This window comes from Vidua macroura, chromosome 20 (assembly GCF_024509145.1).
Source record: "Vidua macroura isolate BioBank_ID:100142 chromosome 20, ASM2450914v1, whole genome shotgun sequence".
Classification (NCBI taxonomy): domain Eukaryota; kingdom Metazoa; phylum Chordata; class Aves; order Passeriformes; family Viduidae; genus Vidua; species Vidua macroura.
The window spans coordinates 9,605,663-9,629,844 of NC_071590.1; the positions used below are offsets into that span (position 1 = coordinate 9,605,663).

Consider the following 24,182-nt stretch of genomic DNA (forward strand, 5'->3'; position numbering starts at 1 on the left):
CCACGTGACCCGCGATGGAGGCTGCGGCGGCGGCGGGGCGGGCGCGCGGCCGCCGCCTCCTCCTCCTCCTCCCCCCGCCCCCCCCGGGCGGCCCCGCCCCCCCTCCCCCGTCGGTAGCGGCTCCGGCGGGCGCCGCCGCGGCCATGGACTGAGCCGGCACCATGGGCGCCAAGGAGTCCCGCATCGGCTTCCTCGGCTACGACGAGGCCCTGCGGAGGGGTGAGAGGGGACGGGAAGGCTGCGCGGAGGTTGGCGGGGGGAAGGGGTGTGGGGGGCCCCGCGCTGCCCCCCCCCTCCCCGGCAGCGGGCGGTGAGGCGGGCACCTCCATGACGGACCCCGCGCGGAGGCACTTGCGGCGTCCGCGGGCTCCTTCCCCGCACCCTTCGCCCCTCCAGCGCGTCGTTTATTTATTTATCTGCCTTATCTATTTATTTATTTTACCTCTCTCCCCTTCTTTAACGCGGCCCCGGCAGGGCCCGGTCCCCTCCGCCGGTGCCGTCCCCTCCCCGCCGCCCCTCGGCCCGGCCTCCGCCTGTGGCCGGCCGGCTGTGCGCGGGCAGCCTGGAGAAATCGGGCAGCGCTGCCATCCCGGTGTGACAGGGCTGTCACACAGCTCCCGGCTCCGCCGTCCCTCCCCGCTCCTCGTGTTTACTTCCCCGTGCTCGGGGATCACGCATCTGCAGCTCCGCATGGCAAGATGGATGTGGCGAGCGTGGCTCGGGCTTGATGTCGCTGTTTTTAGCCCGGTTTAGGGTCCTCCCGGAGGATTTAAAGAGGAACTAGCGAAGGGAAAACATAAACAAGCTGAATGGTGAATGCTTGCAGCTGCAGGGCTCCAAGGCGACGGCAAGCTACACCCTGGAAGCTCCCTGGCTCTGGAACTGGTAGCCAAGTCCAAGGACAAAGAGGGACAGGAATTGTCAGCAGTAAATGGTCTGCAGGGAGGACAGGTGTTGGTAATTGTTGCCCTGTTGTGCGTTCACGTGGTGCAGCGCAGGTAAAGCAGCTCACCTGTTTGATATTTAAAGCCCTGATAAAATTCATAAGCTCAAGGCAATCTATGGCTGCCCTTTCTATTCCTGCTTGCATGTGAGAGGCATGTCAGGAGTGATAAGGGAGAACTGGGAGGAACCACTGGGTGTTAACTGAAAAAGAAACAAATTGATGTGAAATGGGGTTTTTGTTAAATATTTTCTAATTTTTTTTTTTTTCTGGTGGAGCCTCTGAAGGATGCCATGTCAGATAGGAAATGGAGCAACGTAGTGTCGAGCAGGAGAAACAAACGTATGATTCAAAGTCGCTTGTTACAGATTTTAAACATAACAGCCCTGAAGGATTTTCACTGCTAGTGAAAGTATAGGAGGAAGTCTTTGAAAGCTTTGGTGCACGTATTTTTAGAAGAGCTGGAGTTATAAATGCAGCTTGGTAGAGGTGTGAAGTTAAATATATCAGGAAGCGTTTGAAATAAGCTGTTTGGTGGAGAATACAGTCGTTTGGTCACGATGTATATTCAAAGTTCCTAAATAAGAAAAAACAAGTGTTTTGAATTTTAAAGTTCAATTTAAACTCTTACATTGCTTCAAAATCAAGGCAGTTGATCTAGATGCTTCATAAGTAATAAGATTGATTTCTCCTTAATAATGAATTATTTCTGTGCAGTGAATATAATACTTTTCTTTGTTACTTTTTTGGATGTTTTTCTTCTCTATATGAGACCTTCAATACTGTTTTTCTGTAGGAGAGCAGAAAGGTTGTTTTAGGCACTCTGTTATAAATTGATGTTTTGCTAAATAACTCTGTTATTTACTTAAACCAGTGAATCACTGTATGTATAAAACAGGCCAGTTATCAAAACATTATTTGTTAGACCATTCCTACTTCCACAGAACCTTGCTGGTACTTGTGGCATTTCTGTGGATGCAAACAGAGATAATGGATAAACGTAAATGTTAAAAAAAGAAAGCCAAATATATTTATCTCCAATTAGATCCACCTTCTCTAACATTGTTTCCTGGTTCTTAAATGGCAAGAAAGTTTTGTATTAGGTGGTATTTGTACAGATTTTTCTGCTGGGAATTCTTTATGAGTAATCAGTACTGGTTACCTGTACTTGTGGTAGTCATTCAGAATGCTGTGGTCGTATTTTTGAGTCACCAATTTGAATTTCAGTTGTTCAGAATATCTGGAAAAAATGCTGCTTTTGTCACCTTCAGAAAATGAGGCTGACTTCTAAGCAGTTTCATTTATTGCAATCCCATTTTGGTAGTAACCAAAGGTTGTGAAGGTGAGGGGAATTGTGGTTAAAGGCTCACAATATAAATAACTGTAGCTAAAATGTAACTTCAGTTCAAGGAGACGAAAGTGCCAGAGCGGCCTGGTGCTGATGGCCTTTTCCACCCTTGAACAGGAGACAGTCCTGCTGTTTTATTTTCCTCTTTTTCCTTGGCACAGGCAGCTGACACTGCTGTGGTGACGTGGCCGTGTGGATGGGCACGGTGAAGTTGTCCCGTGTCCACCAGTGCAGGTCACAGGAGTCTCATCAGCCTCCCTGAGATCTGTGTCTGCCTGTGCAGCCTGGCAGTGGAAAGCAAGGGATGCTATTTTAGACATCTCTTTTTATGAATTTTGCCAATTGTGGTCATCTTATTTATAGTAGCCAGAGGCACAGAGTGGTGCTGCTGTGGAAAAGGTATGAAATGAGAAGTGAGGAGAGCTATTCTTGACCCCACAGACCTCCTTCCAAGGATGGATTCTTTGTGAGGAGATGAAATCCTTGGGCAGGTCATTGGAGGTGAAGTCAGAAGTGCTTTGTTCCAAACTGAGCATAAAATTGTCGGTTATTTTATCAAACTGAATTTGTGGTGGCATGAACTGGTACTGTGGCTCTCGAGCTTGTTGCTTTCTTCTTAGACCTAAGCTCTAACAGCAATTTTCTGCTTATGACAGTGCTGCAAGTCAGCCAGTGTCCTGTTTTGGTGGATTTTCCAATGTTTATCCCTGATTTCCCACTCCTCTCCTACCACTGTGTCCATCAGGCTGTCTGGGTGCTCTGGCCTTGCCAAGGAGATGGTGCTCTAAAGCCTGCCTTATCTTTTAGTTCTGCTGCCAGTCTTAACACCCAGTTCCTCAAAGGGCTGCCTTTGGGCCAATAAAACTTGATAAAAAGAAGAACTTTTTATCAGTTATTGTACTATTGTATTAGCTCCTGTATTAGCACAGCAGCTCCTGCACAATCCTGTGTTGTATATGGAATATTTTAATAAGAATTCCGGGAAAGAGGTTCCTGTGTGGTATTGGTGGCCAGTTTATTTCAGATCCCTATGGATTGTATTTCCCAGTGGCTGTTAATGTGTTCTGCTTCAGTAACTTTGAGAGGATAATCGTAGTCTGAGCGTCAATTTATGTAGGTACTTGTGAATTATGAAACTGTGGAATCTGTAGTCAAAGTTTCTGTGAATGCTACTTAGAGCAGGTGTAATCCAGGCCATTCCCAGCTAAATTATCTATGCTAAATATTGAGTCAGGGAACCACTTAAAAGAAATGTTGGTGAATAATCATGGATCTGTCAAATTTGGGCCAGAGAGGAAGGCAGAGTTTTCCTTCTGCTCAAAGCAAGGTACAGTTTTTGTTTCATGAGTGCAGGATGGAAGAAGGGGAACTGCTGCAACATCAGCATGGTCAGTGAGCGTAGAATTTGGAGAAATGAGTGACTGCTGATAAATCCATTTAATTGTGTTGGTCCTGTGCTCAGTGATCTCTGAGAAAAAGAGCAAAATGAAAGCACAGAAATAGTGCTGTTGTTGGAGAATGTACGTGCAGTTAAAATGCCAGCTAACAGCGAGGCAAAACTTGCAGGTGTATCAATTCCACAGGTTTTCCCTCTGGAGAGCTCATGGAATAATGGTTTTTAAGGCAGTTTTTTCCCTTGGTTGTGTGTCTCTGAGATGGCACCAACTGGAAAGCACCAAAGTAACAAGAACCTTCTCTATCCCACAAGGAGCTTGGTGAGTGTGTGCCAGTAATGACTAATGTGTGATGGGCAGAGGATAAATCTTGCTAATGACCTTTTGTGTCTTGACTGAATTTGAAAAATAGCTACATTTGTTTTATTTAAATCAAGGCAAATATATCTAGTGTCTGATCATTAACATCCTCAAGCGTACAGATGTCATAAATCTGACAAGAGGATGATGGAAAACTTGTGCAAATATATAATCATCTAGTTGAGGCTGTCGATCTCAGCCTGGTGACAAATCCATGGACTCAGCCCTTCAGCCCATGGAAAACTGCTTTTTATCACTCCAGATTATGAAATTAACTTTCTAAACCCCAGACATCTTTTTAGGAAAAACAGTCAGGGAACCATTTTAGTAGTTTATTCTCTTCTTCCTGTATTCCACAAAGAAGATTGTTCTGCTTTATTTTCTCTCGTAGCTGAAAACCAGAGCTTGACCATGATAAGGGAGGTGAAGATTCTTTGGGATATGTTATTTTCTAAGGGTACAAACCTGTGCTTTTCTGAGCCTTGAGTTTCAGAGGCATGTGCTGAAAATGCCTACAAGTCTCTCAGCCTTTTTTTTTAAGCTATCAGATTGAATAGAATCCACTGTGGAGACAGTCTAGATTCTGCAGCGAGGCTTGTTATGTCAGCCAGTATTTGATGGCTTCAGGGCTCTGTCATATGATGAAAGCAGGTATGAATGCAGAGCTTCACACTTCCTGTTTATAAAGCTGCAGAGCTGCAAGTGGCCGCTCAAATTCACAGAGCAGTAATTATTTCACAACTCTGGCATTCAGTTGTGGTGCTTGTTTTGGGAGGGCACCTCAGCAGTCTCTGCTGAACATGTATTTCAAAGGCAGGAGTGACTTGGGGAATTCTACTGAAACTTCCATGAACTGATGAGATGTTCCTTGGAATCACGGATTGGTTTGGGTTGGGAGGGACCTCAGAGATCACCTTGTTCCACTCCCCTGCCATGGACACCTTCCATGAGACCAGGTTGCTCCAACCTGGCCTTGGATAATTCTCTGAGCAACCTGTGCCAGGGCCTCACCACCCTCACAGGGAGGAATTTCTTCCTGATGTCCAATCTAATCCACTCTCTGTCAGTGTGAAGCCATTCCCCTTCTCCTGGCACTCCAGGCCCTTGTGAAAAGTCTCTCCCTGTGTTTCCTGTCAGCTCCCTCAGGTACTGGGGGGCTGCAATTAGGTCACCCCAAAGCTTCTCTTCTCCAGGCTGAACAATCCCAATTCCCTCACCCTTTCCTCCCAGCAGAGCTGCTCCATCCCTCTGATCCAGGTCCTTCTGGATTGCCCCTCAGGGCTGGGGGAGCTCTGCAGGTGGGATCCCACCTGAGAGAGCAGAATCCCCCATTTCCTGCTGCCCACGCTGTGGGGTCAGCCCAGGACACAGGGCACGTCCAGCCTCTCACCCACCAGCACTCCCAAATCCTTCTCCCTACAGCTGCACTTGATCTGTTGGATGAGAGTTGGTTTGTAATCTGTAATTCTTCAGCTGCTAAATTGCAGCCACCACTTTCTCCTTTACCTCAGTTCCTTCCCCAAGTTGAGGGAAGTGAACTCAGGGGGTTTCAGCCTCTTGCTTAGGACTCCCCAAGTTATTTCCCGTTGGAAATGAGGAACATTGGTGGCGTGAACTTAAGTCAGCTAACGGTAAATTTCCTTTCCTGACATACCTTTTGTGGTCTTTAGAGGCTCTTTATGAAATACCAGTTGAAAACTTACAAATTAGGGGTAAATATTGCCTCCTGCTTGGGCTGCTGCAAGTGCTGTGGTTCTGTGGGAGATGATTGCATCCTTTTAGTAGGTTTTTAGTAATTCTTAGATGGTTCCCAAGCGTGGCAGAAACGTGGGGATTGCACAAGTGTTGAATGTGCAGAGTGTGATGCAAGTCTGAGAAAAGAGGATTTAAGAACATAGGTGTTTCATAAATAAGAAAAAGTTGAGCATCTTAAAGGAAAAAACCCTCAAAAAGCTGAATTATGATTCAGTAAATGTTGGGAATCCTCTGGTTTCTCACTTCTCAGGTGAATCGTGTCTCTAAATAGGAGCAGGCTCACAATATTAGCTGCAGTTTTGTCCTGTCAGAGTGTTACTGGAGATTCCAATCAAAGCAGTGAGGAAAGCTGCCAGGGGAGTTTAAATAGATATCATTCCAGCCATGGGGCTGGAGGTCACTGGATAAGCTGAACAAATCCTCATTTTGAGTGTTAAATATCTTGATATAAGTGAAAAGACCACTATCAGGCTATTCTATATGTAATACATTTTCTTATCTTGATGTAGACTGAAACTGAGTCCTCAAAACATTTATTTGGATTATAGATTATACGCCTGTGTATCTCACAGGTCATAAACCTGAGCTTTATGTCTTGGATTTTAATCAATGACATCAGTTGTTTTATAGTTTCTAATCAGTTTCTAGTTTTTCCTCCTGTAACACCAGGCTTTTTTAAAAATATACATGCCCAGAGAAAGTTGTTGAACTTTCATCCTTAGAGATTTCCAAGCTCTGCCTGGACAAAACCCTCCGGAAGCTGGTTTGAGTTCAGCCTTGACCCAGTTTTAAGCACAAGGGTGAACCAAGTGACCTCCTGAGATACTTTCCAACCTGATAGATTCTATACAATATTTCTGTTCAGCTTGAATTTTGTGAAGTCTTGTTTTGATGAAGTCCTAAATCTACCTGACAGTGTCCTACAGAGGGGAAAAAAAAAAAAAAAAGGACAAAAATAGAAACTAGGAAGTTGTTCAGTGTGAGATGAAGCATCTCTAATGAAATGTGAAAGAAAAAAAATAAGAGGGGACTACTTTGAATCCTGTTTACTTGACTTGTAACAGTTTCAGGCTTTCTGGCTGCTGGCACTGTGGCAGGAATGAGTAAAACAAACCTCACCCCTTTGCTCTGCTCAAGGGAGCTCGGCCCACTGTCTCCTTTCATAAAATAAGTAAGGCATTCAGTTCTTTAGTACTCAAGAAAATGAAATCAGATTAAAAAAATAGGCCTCTGAAGGGATGGCAAGCTTGTGAGAATGAAAAAGAACATAGCATTAACAAGTAATGTGATGAGGTGAGGCATGAAGTGTCTATTGAGTTCTGTAAATTAGGATTATTGTACAGCTCCTGCTTTGAGGTAGGACTGGGTAGGGTTCTTCTGTATTTAAAAAACCCTGATGCTATATCTGTCATTCAAGAAGTGTCACTGTCTTCTGAAAATTGAGTGTATCTTTGGTTAGGTTGTGAAGTCATACATTGCTATAAATCATTTGCTATATGGGAGGTCTGATGAGTCCAGAGCTCTTATGACATCTCCATTACTTAGTTATTAATTATTATTAAAATAATCCCGCTCTGTTCTGGTCCAAGAAGAAGTTCTAAATACTGTGAGCATGCAGAAAGCTGATGGAGGAAGGGTAGGACAAATGTGGCATTTTCAAACAGCAGAGTTCTTTCTGTCCACTGACTTTGGTTATTTCCAAGCCTGATGTAAACCAGAACTGCCCAGCTGGGCTTTTTAGGGCCTCCTTTAGGGCTCCTCTTTGCCTGATGGTTTCCTACTTTGAGTTTCTGTATAGTAAAGAAAGTTCTGTGGGTTAATTCTAATTAAGACTTTCAATTCTTAGTCATTTAAAAACAAGTTATTTCTTAATTTGTTCCACTCCTTGAAGCAGGTGCTTTTTCTATAAGTTGTACTTAGTCTGAATTATTGTGAATGTCCATGTGATATTTGCAGTATTGAAGAACTACAAAAAGCATCTTTAACATTTAATTTTCATATGAAAAGGTCATTTACATAATGAGACAATGAAGCCTTTGGGCAAAGATGAATGTAGAAGAAAAATCCATTAAGGTAGATTCTGCCTAAGAGTTTGAAAGGGCCTAATTCACCAAACTTTGAATGCTGGATTATTGCTAGCACTTACTGGAATAAAATTCCCTGCTTGCTTAAAAAGAGTGGCAAAATCCTAATGCACATTTTCTTTTGTGATTTCTTCGGGGACACCTTACCTTTGTTAGTGATGACTCCATATCTCATAGGCTGTGGAGCTTTAATGTTTGCAGCTGAGCTGTCTAGTAGTAGTTTTCATTTCTTTTTTTATATAATGAATTTGAACACCTCTGAGAAATGGGGATTTTATGGGGTTGTATTTACAGCTGAGCAGGGCTGACATGGTCCCTGCAGGTGGGGCTTATTTGGCAAGTGCATCACTTTGAAATGCTGCTTTATTAAACTGATGTAAAATCTCTTCTGCATTTCTGATTTTTAATGGCTGTAAACGGAGTTCAGATCTTGGTTTGACACTAAATGTGTCTGCATGTGGGTTTTGCAGTAGTTCACCAAATCTGCTTAAAAACTGATGCAAGTTATAATCAATCAGAATTTCTCTATGTAGCCTACTAATTAATTCATTAGAATGGCAATTAAAGGCAATTCCTTAATTACTTTAGTGTATTACTGGCATGTGCCTAAGTCCTAGAGATGTGAGACTCTTGGTTTAATAATCTAAAAGTTTAACAAAACCATTTTTCTTATAAAAATAGAGTAACCTTTGCAACAGGGCCTTTATTTGGTGTTGAATATAAGGAGCTGGCTGAGAAAGGTTTGGGCAGGTGCTAATCAGGCACTTTGTAGTGACCAGGGTTTATTTCCCACTGAATAAATGTTATTTAACGTGGGACTGGTGCAAGCCCTGAAATAGTTCCTCACTGAATCGTTGCCTCCCCTGGAGTGCTCAGCTGTCACAGGTAGGGTGAGCTGGCAGATGCAGTGACATGCCCTGATCTCCAGCGTGTTCAAATCCTCTTTTAACCCGTCACTAACCAGGCCAAGCCTCTCCCATCCCATGGAAATGTGGTTTTGAGGCGACCTGTGCTTCCTATGGGATGTATTTAGGGCAAAACAAGGTATTAATGGTGCTGTTAAGGAGCTGTTTCTGTTCCTGTGCCCACCATGGAGTTCTCTGCAAACCAGAGCTCCTGGCACAGGAATGCTCCTGAAAAATAATACATTTTACAGCCCTCCCTCGTGGTGGGAAACACTGGGCAGACTGAGATGGGCAGAAAGAACGTCTGGCTTTGTCAGACACTGCGGTTCTGACTTTTGGAGTGGTTTTAAATAGTCACTGAGACAGTCTGTACCTTAAAAAGAGCTCTGACTTCCTCCTGGTCAGGCTCTGCAGCCACAGGGCTGGGCAGTGGGAGCTGCTCTGAGCCAGGCACTGCTTCCAGCAGCAGCTACAGAGGCAAAAGGAATCTCTAACCTTTATTTTGATTTTTTTTTTTAAATGTCCAAATCTTCTGAAGCTGTTTCACTTAGAGTCTGAATTGGGCCCACAGGCTATGAGAGGCAATGTCATTGGGCCAAAATAAGAGAGAATTACATTCTGTATTAAAATGTAGGCTTCATCCTTTCAAAATAAAACTTACTACAAGCCCTTTGGAATTCTTCCTCAAAATCAGTGATTTTATTCACATTATATCTCTCTTTTTGTTAGCTGGTCTTTCAGTTGTCATCCACTCACAGTTTAATTTCATGTTAAGTGTTTAATATAGAATGGATGCTTATGTTTCTTTTGTGTTTTGAATAGATGTTCCTTATCTCAAATCTGGTGACAATGGCAGTGCTCAGGGTTTGTGACAGATTCCTGAGCTGAAATATTTTAACGGGGATTTCTATCTGATTTAAGCTTGCTTTCTTCCAGTTGGAACCCATTGCTGCCACTACAGATCCTGATGAAGAGTCCTTCTTCAGCTTCCTTGTTAGCTCCCTTCAGATGCTGGAATTGTTTCAGATGATTAATTTTACTCCATTAGTTTGCAAAATTTGTTCCTTTAAAATTTTGAGACCTTGAATGAAATAAAAAAGTGGAAGAAACACAGAGCCCTAAACAGAACAGGAAGTACCAGATTGAATAAGTCTGTGGATGTGGGGGGGAAAAGAACTGAAAGTATTGGGATAGTAATTATGAGAACTTGAGTTTTGCAGATTGAATTTGTTCTAAAAATGAACTTGAATGTGGCATCATGAATGTATTTTGGGCTGAAGAAGCACTTCTTTTCAATCCCTGTTTCTAGCTGTTAGGTGTTATCCAGAAGCAAAATCTTACTCTGGAAATTTCCTAGTCTTGTCAAGATTTCTAGCACGTTTTCCCTCGTGATGTGATACAGTTAAATCCTGGATTTCAGTTTAAAAATTGAAAAAGTGGATTTGCACTTCGTACAGCTGAAACAGGAGTACTTTAGGAGGAATGAGCAGCAGTTGGTGCAGTCAGGGCAGCCTGGTCTGTGTTGTGGCAGGATCTTAGGGAGGGCTGGTATCAGTGGAACAGTAATGTCAGAGCTTTGTGGTCCCTGTTTTCCAATCCTGCAGCTAACACCATGATTTGTCTTTGCTTAAAGAACTATAATTCATCTTTTTGCCATTAACCAATTCCCCACTTTTTTTTTATTTTTTTGTTGCCTGCAATTCAGCGTTGTCTTCTGATCACCTTGGTTAAAGAATTGTGGAGTAAATATGTTGTGAGAACTAATGTTATTTTAAAAATAATGAGTAGATTGCAATGTTGATAGGGTGGAGCAGGAAGAAACCACAACATGCACTAATTCCAGTGCAGAACACAGGATAAATATCTGCAGAGGCCACAGTGTTACAGGGCTAGAGATTAAAAAGCAGAATAGAAAATATTTGATAAATATAGAATCATAAAACGTTCATAATTTATTATGTAAATGTACTGCTGCTAATAGAGACTGTAATGTCCTTGAGGATATCTTGTGAGTCTCTCCAGGGATTCAGGGAGAGCTTCCAGCTGCTGCCTCCATTCAGGGCACTGGGGCTCTTTGGTGTGAAGTCATTCTGACACCTTTTCTGTCTGTGAACAATGGGCAGTGTGTCCACAGCAATCTCTGGAATTGGAGCCATCCCATCCATCCGAGCTGCTCAGTGGCCCTGCAGTGACTGGGAGCTGCTTTCCCCTGCAGCTGGCCCAGGGTGCACCTAAATGTGCTGTTTCATCCTTCCCATGGAGGGGGAATAATGCTGAATATCTGCACTGAGGAATTCTCTCATGTAAAACTAGCATGGCATCTTTCAGGATAATCCTAAATATGAATCCTGGCATGTTCATTGAGGATTCTCTTAACAGGAGATGCAGCAGTGGCAATGGAGTTTGGAAATAGTAATGCTAATTGTTTGCTATTGTCTGTTAAAAAATAAAGCTCTGATTCAGTTCTTGGTGTTCTACCAACCATGTAATGGGGTCCCAGAACTAAGCACATGGTGGTTTTTATTTTATTTCTTCTCTCCCTAGTCCAGTGTCTGTGTTTGTGATGGTGCTGGTATTTTTCACAGGTTGTATATCAAGCTTGTCATTATGTGCTTGTAACAGCGCAACAGGAGACAGAAATTTGGGACCTGACACTAAAATATGCCCTTTACAGCTGAGTTTGAGATGATATTTTAGACAGATGTGTCCCCAAGAGCTGGGAATAGGAAGGCTGGAAGCAGAGAGCCTTCTCTTGGCCGTGTGAATACACACGTGTGGAGTGCTTGTGCCAGGACACTTGCCTTGCAAGTGAGTCATATTTTTCCTCTGACTTCAGAAATTAAGATGTAGCAATGTATAAATATTATCTGAATTTTTTATTATTCATGTCATAGTATGTAAATGCTGTGCTTTACTAGATTTGGCTCTTTTAGCTGCCAGAGGCCAACGCTGGAGTGAATATTTGATCAAAACTATGCCAGCAATCCCAAATTAGAACTCCTTCCTTGCCTCTCATCCTCACTGAAGGTGATGGGAAGCTCTGCCTTCCTATGTAGAAGTTGTAGCTTCTGTTTAACTTTCAAGCTTAGACTATATTTTTTTATTTAAAGAACAATTCATATTACAGCAGCATTTAGTATCTTTGGCACTGCTAGGAGACAGGATGTGAAATATTTGTTATATTTCAATTTATTTTGTAGCACGGTCCTTATGTGGTGTTTGCATTTACATAGTTGGCACTTGCCTTTCATTTTAGCAGGGTGTTTATTTCTTGGAAATGAGTTCTATATTGTAATTTTGTGAATCTTAACAAGCATAAATGTCTCGATGATTTTCGTGGTGGCAATAAAGCAGAAGCAGCTTTTTTGAATTGTGACAGAAGCTGCTCTGCTCACCTATAACAACACAAACTTTCAGTGTGTTTGCCAGGAAAACTGATGAAGGGACAGCTCAGAAAAGCAGTTTAGTTTCTAATCTAAGCAGGACTAAACGTTAATTCTAAATGCTGGAAAGACTGAGAGCTAAAACATTCACCTGGGAAATCATGGACAAACCACAACTATGGCAGTGGAAAGGGAAAGCAAATACTGGGAGCTCAGGTGAAGATGGACATCCCAGACTCCTGATTTATTTTTAGTCCATGTTATCTTTTGGAGAGTAGTTCAGGATTCTCAATGCTGCTGCTCAAGATGATGTGTGCTCTGTTTAAAACCATTAAAAACCATTTAAAACTTGTCCCCCTTTTGCCCCTTTTTCCAGCCAGCAGAGTGGGTGGGAAAGGTGACATCCTGGGATGATCCAGGGTTAGGAATTGCTCCTGGAGAATGAGTTCACCAATTTTTTACTTGATAACAGGAATCCCTTTTTGTCCCTAATATATAATATTGCAGTTTATTGTGCTTAAATTTGCAGTTGTAAAAATGATAAAATAGATTTTGCTCATCTGCCAAGTTTTGTGAATTTTCACGTTTATCCCATGGCTCATATGGATGGACCAGGGAGCTCCTTTAATTCCTGAGGATCTAAAATATGGCCAATAAGATTTCCATGCTCAGATAGTGGGAGGAATTGTTTCACTGCTATTATTATTATTATTATTATTATTATTATTATTATTTCACTGGCTGTTGTGTACCAGTTCCTCTCCACACTGGGCTTACTGGGAGAGTTAATCTAAATAGCATTGTGCCATGCTGGAAATAGAGAGGGATAAAACTGGCTGGGAATGCTGGAATTCTTAGGGGAATGGGGACTGTGAGGAGTAAGCTCTTTGAAGATTAAAAGCATCACATAAATGCTAAGAATTCTTGTTACAGAAAATTGGCAAATCCTGTTGTAATGACTAAATCTCCTTGCACTCCCTGCACAGGAGATGTTAAACCTTTGATATGCATTAGGGGAAGGTCTGATAGAACCAGGGAAAGCTTTATCCACAGGATGAGCCACTGCTACCAAAACCAAGGAATAGGTGGGAGGAAAAAAATACAGCTGGATTGAATAATTCCATTTTTTTTTTTAATACCCAAACCGTGGTGTTGTTATCCTTAAATTCCTGTTAGTGGTAAATGTGTGAAGCCTTTGTGGAGGTGCCCTGTGTAAACTGAGTGGTGCCATTTCTGGTATTCCAGTCATGAAAGATTCCTTAGGAGTGGATTCATTTTTCCATTAGGGAAGGCAGGAATTTTTAGTCTGTGTTTTCTCCCAAAATATTCCCAAACGGATTCCTTTTTAGCAAGGGTGTGTGGGTGTGGTGGTTGACTTTTTAGTCATAGCTGCTTCATTTATCTCAGTTGTATTTTGCAGTTGGTTCCTTCAATTTGGGGTTGTTCCCAAACACACTTTACTTTCCCTTGCACATTTTACCTCTTTGAAGCTTTTTAGTAATTGCTTTGGTTCTTGACAACTTCATAACCACAGCCATTAAGTCACAATAAAGACTAATGAAAAAAGTAATAAAATTTCCATGTATAACTAGGATGAGGATTCCTAAGGGAAATATTGAGCGACTGATTACAGGGAAGATAATTGTCTGGTTAGAGAATTATATGCCCTGTGAGTTTGATATTGAACCTCTAAAATTGTCACTTAAAAATCAAAATATTAGAATTATGAAAAAAACCGAGCTGGAAGTAAGGAAGAACTTGAGACAGGTGAATTTTTCTTGCTTTCTGAAGGATGAGCAAGTTGTCAGTTTTATTAGAATTCAGGTTTGGTTATTTTTAGTAAAGAATAAATGCAATGTTATGCTGATGGTTGCAAATTATTGCTTGCTTTGTGTACTTGTGATGTGCAGGGCTGGTGGGATTTTGTTTTTTAAGGCACTGACTTAGCAAGCTGCTTTTCACCCAGTGGTGACATTGGAAATTCAGATTTTGGGGTGTGTTTGGAGGTAATGGGGGCATTTTGATGCTTCCATTTCTAGGGGAAATTTCCAGTGCTTCACTCAGATGAGCTGGAAAGGTTCTTGACCCTTCACCTTGACTGACCTTTTTATCCTGTGTTTTCTCTTCCTGCTTATGCAAGGTTTTGTTTCCTGTTTTGACTTTCAGCATTGTTGATACATCGTGGTTTTCTCCCTTGGTTGGGCTGGTTTGGGTTTTGTGCTGAGAACCTGTGAACCAGAATAAATCCTTTATTTTCACGTAGTCAAATGAAGTATTTCAGGCTTTTGGGACAAAGATCAGCTTTTTGCTGTGGTTACTGCTGCTCCTCCTAATGGCAGTGATGGTTTGCAGGGAGCTTTTGTGATTCTGGAGCTGTTTCTGTGTCCAATTAGTTCTACCTGATGTTAATTGGTCAGTTTATAGTAGCCAGGACAGATTAATTCCACCTTCCCCTCGGTTAAACACTTGGAGTTCTGCCCTTTTCACTGATTAAATCAGCTTTTTAGTAGTAGCTTGTAGTGCTTTTACAGAATATCTGAGCTCATTTATCACACATCTGGCTGATGCAGCCTGGGGTTTATATCCATTTCAGAGCTGAGACAAGACATGGAGAGGTTAAGTGTCTCTTGCCTGCATGTCTCAGGCAGTACTAAGAGTTCAAATGCTTTTATTTGTCACCTTTGCTCCATCAGCCAAGTGGCTGCTTTGGAAAGCTGTGTTTTGGGTCTCAGCCTCTATTTCTCAGCATTTTACACAAGTGTGCTTTAATTTGGAAGGATGGGGGGAAAGTGTTGTAAGGGAAGGTGTTTTTGTGGCTGGCCTGACTTTGTAAATAAATATTAAATAGGAATTTTAATTACCTTTATTGTGTTTGCTCTTGATGCATATATCACAGGTAAGGTGTATAATAATTTTTTTCTAAGCTGTAATAACTCCACTAGGCCTGACCAACCACTCCTTTTAACCTTTAAGCAGAGTGTGTGGCAGTTCTTTTATTCCTTATGTTCAATAGTTACATCATCAAAAATATGTAAAATTAAGGAAGATCTTGAGTTCCTTCTTACAGCATTTGAATAAAACACTTTATTGAGGTAAGTTTTGCAAACCTTAGCTCAGATTCAGAGGCCTCTAAGGAAGTATCACAGAATATGCAGTGTAGGTACTTTGAGAAGTGAGGAATTGGCTTTGATGTAACCATTTTCTCCTCTGTCTTTTTCCAAAACAGGACGTGAAAAAGCAGAAATATCAATATTACTTGTATTTAGCCATGCAGTTATATTTTTATGATGACTCTTAATAATTTTCACTAGCAGCCTGGTAACAACAGAGCAGCTTTTGCTGAGAAAGGTATTTGCTGCCCAGTTTTTGTTGTCAAAAATTGTCCTTTCACTGTGATTTTTGGAGGGGACAGAGGTGGTGCCATACCCCAAACCCTACATTGCTCCCAGGGTATTTTAGAGCCTTCCCAGAAGGTGGGGGTGGGATTAGAGCTACAGGATGTGGAAAGAAAAAAAAAATTCTCAAGTGAATAGAGGTTCTAAAATGAATGGAGAAATGTGGCAGCAAAACTTGCAAAGCTCCACTGGAAGGGTTGATTTCCTCCAGCTTGGTTTGAACAGTTTTAGAGGGATGGCAAAACAAGGTTCAAGTCTAGAGTTGGACTTGCATAATCTGAGCTTCAGATAGAGTTTTAGCCCAAAAGGAGAACTCCAGGATGACTTGGTGACAAATATGTGAAGGCAGAGCAGAAGGAGGTGGTTTCCAGCAGGGGCCAGTTTTGGAAGGCACTACACATTTCATTACCTGGATAGATGGGAATTAAAACAAAAAATGTGGATTAGTATATCTATATAAACAGCCTGAAGTTTAAGTAACACTGGGAAACTAAAAATACCCTCAGCAGTTGGTGAGCTGAAGGTTTGTTACAATTACTTTAAGCCGGGTGACATTTTTAGCTGAGGTTGCGTGGTTTCATTTAAACTTTATTAAACAAACTGGAGCTGGAATATTCCCTGGAGAGTTGGATGCAGCACTAATCTCCTGTTCAACTGTCTGCAGCTTTGCTGGAAACCTTCCAGCTGAGGTGGCACAGGAGCTTTGTGTTAGCAAAGTTACCACAGGCACAGTGACAGGCTGGGACTTTGTTTCACTGGTGGTTTTTGGAAGTGGCCAGGTAGATTTGTAAGGGTATCTTAAGTGTTGAAACGTGGTTTTGTTACCTTGAATCAACCTCACAGTCAAAAGGTCACCTGTGTGCTCTGGAGGTGTAAAGAATGAAATGTGCAGCTCCAGTTGAGTCGTTTTCCCTGCAATAATATTGAGGTTGTGCCACCTGTTAGTGGCAGGTGGGATGTGAAGATGGTTTTTGCTGTGTTCACTACCACAAACTCCTCCTGGGAAGTTGTCAGTGTCTGTTTTCCCCTGTCAGGCTGTGAATACAAGGGTGCTCCCCACAGTGTGGTGTCTGTCTCCTGTGCCTAATGACAGCAGCCTGTGAATTCTCCTTCTCAGAGGTGTTTGTAGACAACTGGCTCCTGGAAGTGTTTGGGGAATCTGTGCCTTTGGAAAAAGTGAATATTCCTAATGAAAGGACTTCAGTCAGTGTAGGAGACAGGCTGGTGTCTAAAGGCAGGATGAAAAACCCCTCTGTGTTCTCTGATGCTTCCTGTGTGTTGGGCTTGTGGAATTGAGAGAGAAAAGGCAGCTTCTGGGGATGTGAGCGTTCTAATTTCTGAAATTATTATAGTTATTATAGTAATAGATGTATTGCTTCTAGAAATGTTCCTTTAATAATTGAAGACTTAGTTTTATTTCCTCTCAAAACGCCATCGTGCTCTATCTCTGTTGAATAATTGGTGCTTTGGTGTTGGGATTTTGAATTCAAATATTTTGCCTTCCAGACTCATAGTAAACATTGATAGTATCTTTGATTTATACTCTGCTCATTTCAGTTGTACTTTCATGTGCATGGATCTAAATGTATAATGAACTTATCTTTACAAAGCTTTGCAGATGATTTTAAATGGGCAGCATCAGTCATTTTAATGGCTCCTGGGGAAGGAATGGAAGTAATTACCTTTCCTGTTATTCCATGACCTTTTCTGTAGTTTCTGTATGCAAACAATAATACTGAGTGGGTTCTGGCAATAATAATTTGCTTTTGAAATGTAACATGGACTGGCAGTATCAACTTATCACCCCTGTTAAATACACTGATAGTGCAGTTCTTTTTGAAGATCTTGGGAGTATTGCTTGACAAGTCTTGTTCCCAACCTTCTCCTCACCTTGGCTGGCACTCCAGTCACTCCCATGGATTATGGGAGATACATTTATATGGGATTTTCCTACTCCTGAGCACTGCCTGGAGTGCACACTGGGCAGTCAGGGGTGCTGCAAGCATCAGCTTAGCAAATGTTTGTATAGAAACTTTTGCCAAATAACCCCAAACCAGATGGGATTTAATGGTGAGGAGATCAAAGAATTAAGAGAGGGAGAAGAAAGCGGAGCACAGAGTTTATTTTTGTTAAAGATATGTGTGTGTGAGCAGGCATATATAAACTGCAAAAAATGAGAATAATTTCATCCCAGAACTGTTGTTAGATTTAGTCTAAGATCCAGGTTGTTTGCTTTGCTTTGCCAAAATTCCAAAGCCAGGAGCTTCCCCTTCCCATGATCCCTGAGCAATCCCAACCCTTGTTAAATGTGGGGAGATGTCCCCGTGCCTGGAGATTTGCTGTAGTGACTTAAAGGTGATAGGAGGTGAAACACTTCCTTCATCTCCTCCTGGTTTGGGTGTTCATCAAAGCACCCCCTCTAAAGGCACCATCTGGGTAGATGTTAATGTGAAAGAAAGGAATTTAAATACCTTATAAGCCAGGTAACAGTATGAGACCAGCATTCTTCTGCCATGTAATTACAGCAGGCTCGTTTTAGTCAAACAAGATACGTGCTAATGGTAATCACCACTGTGCTAATTGATAGCTCTGGTGCTGTGTGGGTCACACTTGAGGCTTATCTCTTAGATAATTTGATTTTTTTTTTCTTTATGGTTAGAAGTACCCAGAATCTGTAATAAAATTTGAGAGGAAACATAACCCAATTTCTGTTTTTACACAATTGTTAAGTGGAGTCAACTTCTATTTCAGTGTTGACTCGGATTAAAATTAGGGAGGAGTGTTTTAATGTGATTTACTTTTAAGGATTGATTTTTGCTTTTGATGAATGAATTAACGGAAGAGCAGAAGTTTTACTGAGTGCTGGATTAAGCCCTCTAGTGCTCTGTTTTATTTTGGCTGACAAAAAGCTCGACAAGCCTTTGGCCATGGCAGTGTTGTTTCTGTCTGGCTTGTGATAGCAGGGTAAGGAAAATGCCTTGCTATAAATACAGTGACACAGCTCCCGTGTGCAGCATCATTTCCCTGGGCTTCTGCATGGTAAATTGCTTTTTCTGCACCACTCAGGAGCTTCCAGGGGGTCCTGTGCCATTCCTTACAGCTTGGCTTTGGGCAGAGGGCTTGTTTTGTTCCACGAGATCCTTCCCTTCTTAAACACTTTCTAAGAAAGTTGCTTTGTGCTCGTAAAATCTGAAGGCAGCACTGCTTTCCAGGGAGCTCCCAGGCCAGGATGAGTGGGATGTCATCACATTTTCCACCTTTGCAGTTGTGAACAAGTTCGAACAGGTGTAGCTGGCAAGCAGGTTTTGGCTGTGCAAGGGGATCTTGGGTGAAGAATTACATGTAGTCCAACATTTTTTCCTATTAAATCACACCTCACTGCACTGTCTCATGAACTTGTAGTGGTGACAAAGTATTTTATTTGTTTTAAATCAGAAAAGCAGACTGGTTAATAGATGAAACTGCTTGAAAGATGCTGTTGGAGCTGCTCTTAATAATACTCACCACTGTTGGTTGCAGATAATTTCCCTGGCTTACGTGCAATGCAAAATTGATCATAAAGCTGCCTCATTTTCCTTTGTGTGACAAGAATGGTGCTGAATTTAGAACAAATTACAATCCACTATTGTAGTCAGAAAACTTAGGCAGTGAGCTGTTGTTCACATTGATGGTAACCACAGGTCTGCTTCCTTTGTCTCTTTTCAAGCAAGATTAGATTATTCGATCTCATTTTCCCACTCTTTAGGGGAAATCATGCATTTAATTCCTTTGTGTCTTTTTATTGTAAAGGTAAACATAAGGAGTGGAGGATTTTGAGATTCTTTAAGCTATTATCTTTCTGTAACATCTTTATTGACCAGATTTTTTTTTATTTCTTTCCTCTGTTCTCAGTTACAGACATAGAACTGAAGAGGCTCAAAGATGCTTTCAAGAGAACTTGTGGCCTCTCCTATTATATGACCCAGCAGTGCTTCATCAGGGAAGTGCTGGGTGATGGGGTCCCTCCCAAAGTTGCTGAGGTGAGCTGTGGATTGCTGTTTTCCTGGGAAGCCAAAAGCAGTGGATAATGAGCAGCTGGATGCTGCTGTGCACACACAAGTATTTATGGAGTTGATTGAATTGCTTCCCATTTTTTATGCAACGTCACAATGCACCTTCTCTGCCTGGAAATGGTTTTCCAGACTTGGGTTGTGGGTGGTCAGGGGTGTGCTGGGCTGTGACGTGCTCCCAACCCTATTAATACCTGGTAGGTGACTTGGAAGTCAAATATCCTATCAAACCTAAATATCCAGATGTAAATTTGGGCAATTAAAAGACTGGGAATTTGTAATAAGAACACAATAACAGATTTTATTTACTCCAGAGATGCACTTGCTGTTGGTTCCTTTGAGATTCCATTGGCTGTTACTTTGTTTTCTAGAGATGAATCTTTACAAGCTCTTAAAAATAAATTTGTTCATAACAGATGCATGAATGAGCTGAAAAATAACCAGAATCAAAATCTGCAACATGGATATAAACATACATCCATGTGTATATATCTAAAAAACAAAATAGTAATACCATCCTACACATGTGCAAGTTGAAAAAGTTATTTTCTTTTAGAGAATTGCCCCTTTCTTGAGAGAGATATCAAAATATTATTGGTAGAGAGACACAGATTAGGCAGACCTTTCAAATGATCTCTTGCTCCATGTCATTTCTAGTCACAGCCTCTATTTTTGGCATCCTCAGAGCTGTTGACCTCAGAGGCAGCGTGCAAGTCCCCCAGTTTTATTTAGATAATGTGAGTGCTGAAGTGTTGCATTGCTGAAGGTTTTACACTCTGGCAGAGTTCCTTTTCCTCAGCTTAATCTTTTCTCCATTCTTTTTTTTCCCCCCTGTTTTTTCTAAATTTTGGCAAAGAGGATGATACTACTTTACTTCTGTAAACAGTTGGCTTTTTATGTGGGTGTTTAAGGCTTAGAGGAGAATTTGCAGTGGAAAAGGAGGGGTCTGATTTGCCCAGAGCTTAAGGCCTGTCTTCAGCATGAATTTTTGAGTGTTTTCTGGATGCTTTGAGAGTTGGTAACCCCTAAGATTAAACAAAAAATGTATATTTCACAATTGGTTTGAAATAGTATAAAATATTGAGAATTTTATGTTCTGTGCTAACTTGTACCTTTATATCCCTTTCAGGTCAGTATTAAGGATTAAATTACTGATTTGGTCACAAACAGAGATTCTGGAGTTTCAAATGTCTTCTGCCTGGGTTTTATTTTACTTTTTAAAAAAATCTGTCCTTAAAGACACTATTTTGGTGCTGATTATCTCTTTTAACACTCATGATGGTTATAGAGCAGTTTTTGGTTTCCAGGTGGTGAAATAAAATTAATGGAAGACTCCTAATTGGTTTTTGATGGCTTCTCATCAGAACTCATCTCAAAATTCGAGTACAAATTATGATGTACTTGTAGCATTCATACTCAGGCACTGCAGCATCAAATCTGTGAGCTTGAAAATTGGGCCAAAATTGGGATTTGAGTCAAGGGATGCTTTGTAATCCCTGGCTTCAGGATGGGGAGAGGCAGGCAAAGTCATTAGGCAGCTAAAAGCCTGGGTTTTCAGCCTTTCAGTCCCTGAAACAGATCATTTGGAGCCTTGGAGCTGGGCTGTGTGCTCTGCATGCTGTAAATAATGGTTTTTCATATCTGAGGAGTGAGAGGCCTTCAGGAATTTGTGAAATTAAAAACACAGGAGTTTTAAACTGGACATGAAACAGAGAACTGAAACCGGTGGAACTTTGATCCAGCAATTTGGGTGATTGTCCTGCACACAAAACATTTTTTAAATGTTCAGGACAGTAATGCTCTGGGAGGGTCTCTTGGGAGAATGGGGTTGAAGATATTAATAAAAGGAAATTTAGAGATGTGTCTGTGTTGTTAAACTGCAGGAAAGCTGCTCAGGTGGTGGGAAGCATGAGCACAGCTTTGGTTCTTAAATCTTGTTATTCTCTTCAGCTGCCCATGAAACAGAACATGTCAGGCTTAAATTTTATTTTAAAAAGTACTATGTGTCTTATAATGATAGCAAATTTTACATTCTGAAATGCAGATTGCTGTGGTTCTCCCTGGGTGTGGCTGTTTGAAGGAAAGCTGCAACAGCATTAAGTAATTTTGGAAGACACAAAATTACATCACATTTTGATGGTGCATGTTATTAGAAGTTTTCCAAATGTCACACCAACGTGAAAAAATGTGGAGAAATGATGTGTTACATGACTATTCAGTGTTTATAAACTCTTCCCAAGGAATGATTGAGCACCTAAACTCCAAGCAATGCCAGCTGCCCATGGTTGCAATTCCATATATTAAATCCTGATACATTGGACATTATCCCTAGAATTCCTTTCCCCTGTTTATCTCATGAGCAATCCTTGTGTTGTGTTGAAATAATGTATAAATGTAATATTTGGTGCTCATCTGGTCTCACAGCTGAGATGTACAAAGTTCAGCAGAAGTGAGTGGATATTTTAGCTGCATATTTAAAAAAAAATAATTATTCCAGTGAAGGTAAATTGCTCACATGGGCAGTGTAGCCTTGAAGGCATTTGGTGAAGACAGAAGGATTAGACATAACAAGTGTGGAATTCAAATCTCTGCCTTGAAGCCTCTACCATTGTTGTGGCCAAATAAAGCACAAATTCAGTTGTCATAATTCAGCCCTTCAAGCATTTGTAAATGGATTAAAGTTTAGTAACAGAAGAGGCTGATGGAAATGAAAGTATTTGGGAATGCTGTGTCTCAGGGTGGGATGGAAGTGAGGGTCAGGGTGTTTTGTGGAGAATGAGACCCTGCTGTGCCTGGATTGACACTGAGGTTTGGATGGATGGACAGACAGACAAGGAGAGGGTTTCTGCAGGTGGCACAGCACTGCTGAGGAGCAGCAGTAAATCTGGTGTAGCCACTCTGTGTCAGGTGTCCCCTTATCACCTTCCTGCCACCACAGCACTGTGTGGCTTGGCCAGGTCTAACCTTGCCAGGCCCAGGACTGGTTTTGTTTGGGCACTCCCAGTTCCCGGCTTCATTTGGACTTGTGGTGGAAACCACCCCGTGGTGATGCAGTGACTCACAGGGCTCTGGTGTTCCCCTCTCTGCTGCCAGCCTGCTCCTGGGGATTCCTGCTCCATCCCCTTGATGCTTTGAGATTATCAGAGCCCAGCCTGGAGGAGATTTCAGCCCTGATAAAGAAATCTGGGGAAACACCACCAGGAGCAAGTGAGAAGTGTCTTCACTGGAGGAGTTTTTATGTTGCTGTTCATGACTTGGACCTGTGTTTCACTAAATAAAGGCTGTTTGGTACCAGAAGAGCTACAAAAGGATAACACAATTAATAATTGGAGTGTCTTTAGCTGAATGTGGGGTGATGAGCCTAAAAACCATGTAAGATGGAGCCTCAGTATAAGCTGCTGGTTTTACTTCTGACATCCCTGTTTGCTCTGGCTCTGGTTAACTTCTCCATTTTATTCTTCTAGGTTATCTACTGTTCATTTGGAGGAATATCCAAAGGGCTGCACTTCAATAACTTGATAGTTGGATTAGTTCTACTCACAAGAGGCAGAGAGGAGGAGAAAACAAAATGTAAGTGATGTAACTTCAAACAGTGGATTGTGATTGTAAAGTTGTGACCACTTTACAGTGAAGATGGGATTTTTTGAACCATTTTTAGCTGTATTTTTGGAAATTAAGTGCACTTTTGTTTTCTGTGTTCATCAAAATGAAATATTTGCCAAGTCATCATGAATGTCATACAGAAAGCCTGATGGTCTCTGTATGTGGGCAGAGGAAGGAGGATGGCATTGATATTTTTCAAAAAAAAAAAGCAAGCATCTGCCTACTGGCTTCTGTTGTTTTGTCTTCTCTGTTAATCTGACTTGATAATATTCATTTTTCTTTTGATTACAGTGGTAAAAGAAAAGGAAGGTCTTGACCTAAACCTTGTGGACCTATTTTGAACTTGGATCAACCTAAGTTTTTATCCTTTAGTTGTTGCACAGCCTTTGACATTCTCAGCCAGTTATAAACCTTACATTTGAAAAATGTCACTGCTGTAGATGTTTACACATATTTCTATTTCCTCAGATATTTTCAGCCTCTTCTCTAATGAATCTGGGAGTTATGTTGTCCGTGAAGAGATGGAGAAGATGCTGCATGTGGTTGATGGGAAAGTCCCAGAGTCACTCAAGAAATGCTTCTCTGAGGTTTGTCATGCACCTTTCCTCCTGTTGCAGTTACAAAAAAAGTCAAGATTACATTAAATAGCTTCTTTTTCATACTCATGCACATATGGGAACAAACTGACCTTGTTTAAATGGGGTAAAAGCTCATGGGTTTTTTGTGTTGTGGTATTCCGTGTAATTTATATTGATGAGAACATTGTTTGGTGTATAAATGCAGGCATTCACTGTGCTCCTTGGAAAGAGATCATTTCCCAATGGTAATCATGTCATCAGGTGAATTTAAATACTAATATTGCTGCTGGGAACTTAGTCATTAGTGTGAACATTTTATTGCAATCAGGGAAGAAATCTAGAACACAGAGCTGAGAAGAAAGAAAATCTGCACCCTGGATTTAAA

General features: G+C 41.5%; 1 protein-coding gene across 5 annotated transcripts in view; it reads left to right on the forward strand.

Annotated features, from left to right (window-relative positions):
• The first annotated feature begins 112 nt into the window (after positions 1-112).
• Positions 113-24,182, forward strand: part of USP32 (ubiquitin specific peptidase 32) — a 63,251-nt gene continuing 39,181 nt past the window's right edge. For 4 of the 5 annotated variants that reach the window (XM_053995605.1, XM_053995606.1, XM_053995609.1 and 1 more), the window contains exons 1-4: positions 113-219; positions 19,459-19,586; positions 23,081-23,186; positions 23,688-23,806. In XM_053995605.1, the coding sequence (XP_053851580.1) occupies positions 162-219; positions 19,459-19,586; positions 23,081-23,186; positions 23,688-23,806 (411 nt within the window). In that variant the 5' untranslated portion in view covers positions 113-161. Of the gene's footprint in view, positions 220-616; positions 999-19,458; positions 19,587-23,080; positions 23,187-23,687; positions 23,807-24,182 lie in introns of those variants that run through there. The other variant, XM_053995608.1, reaches the window with a different exon arrangement.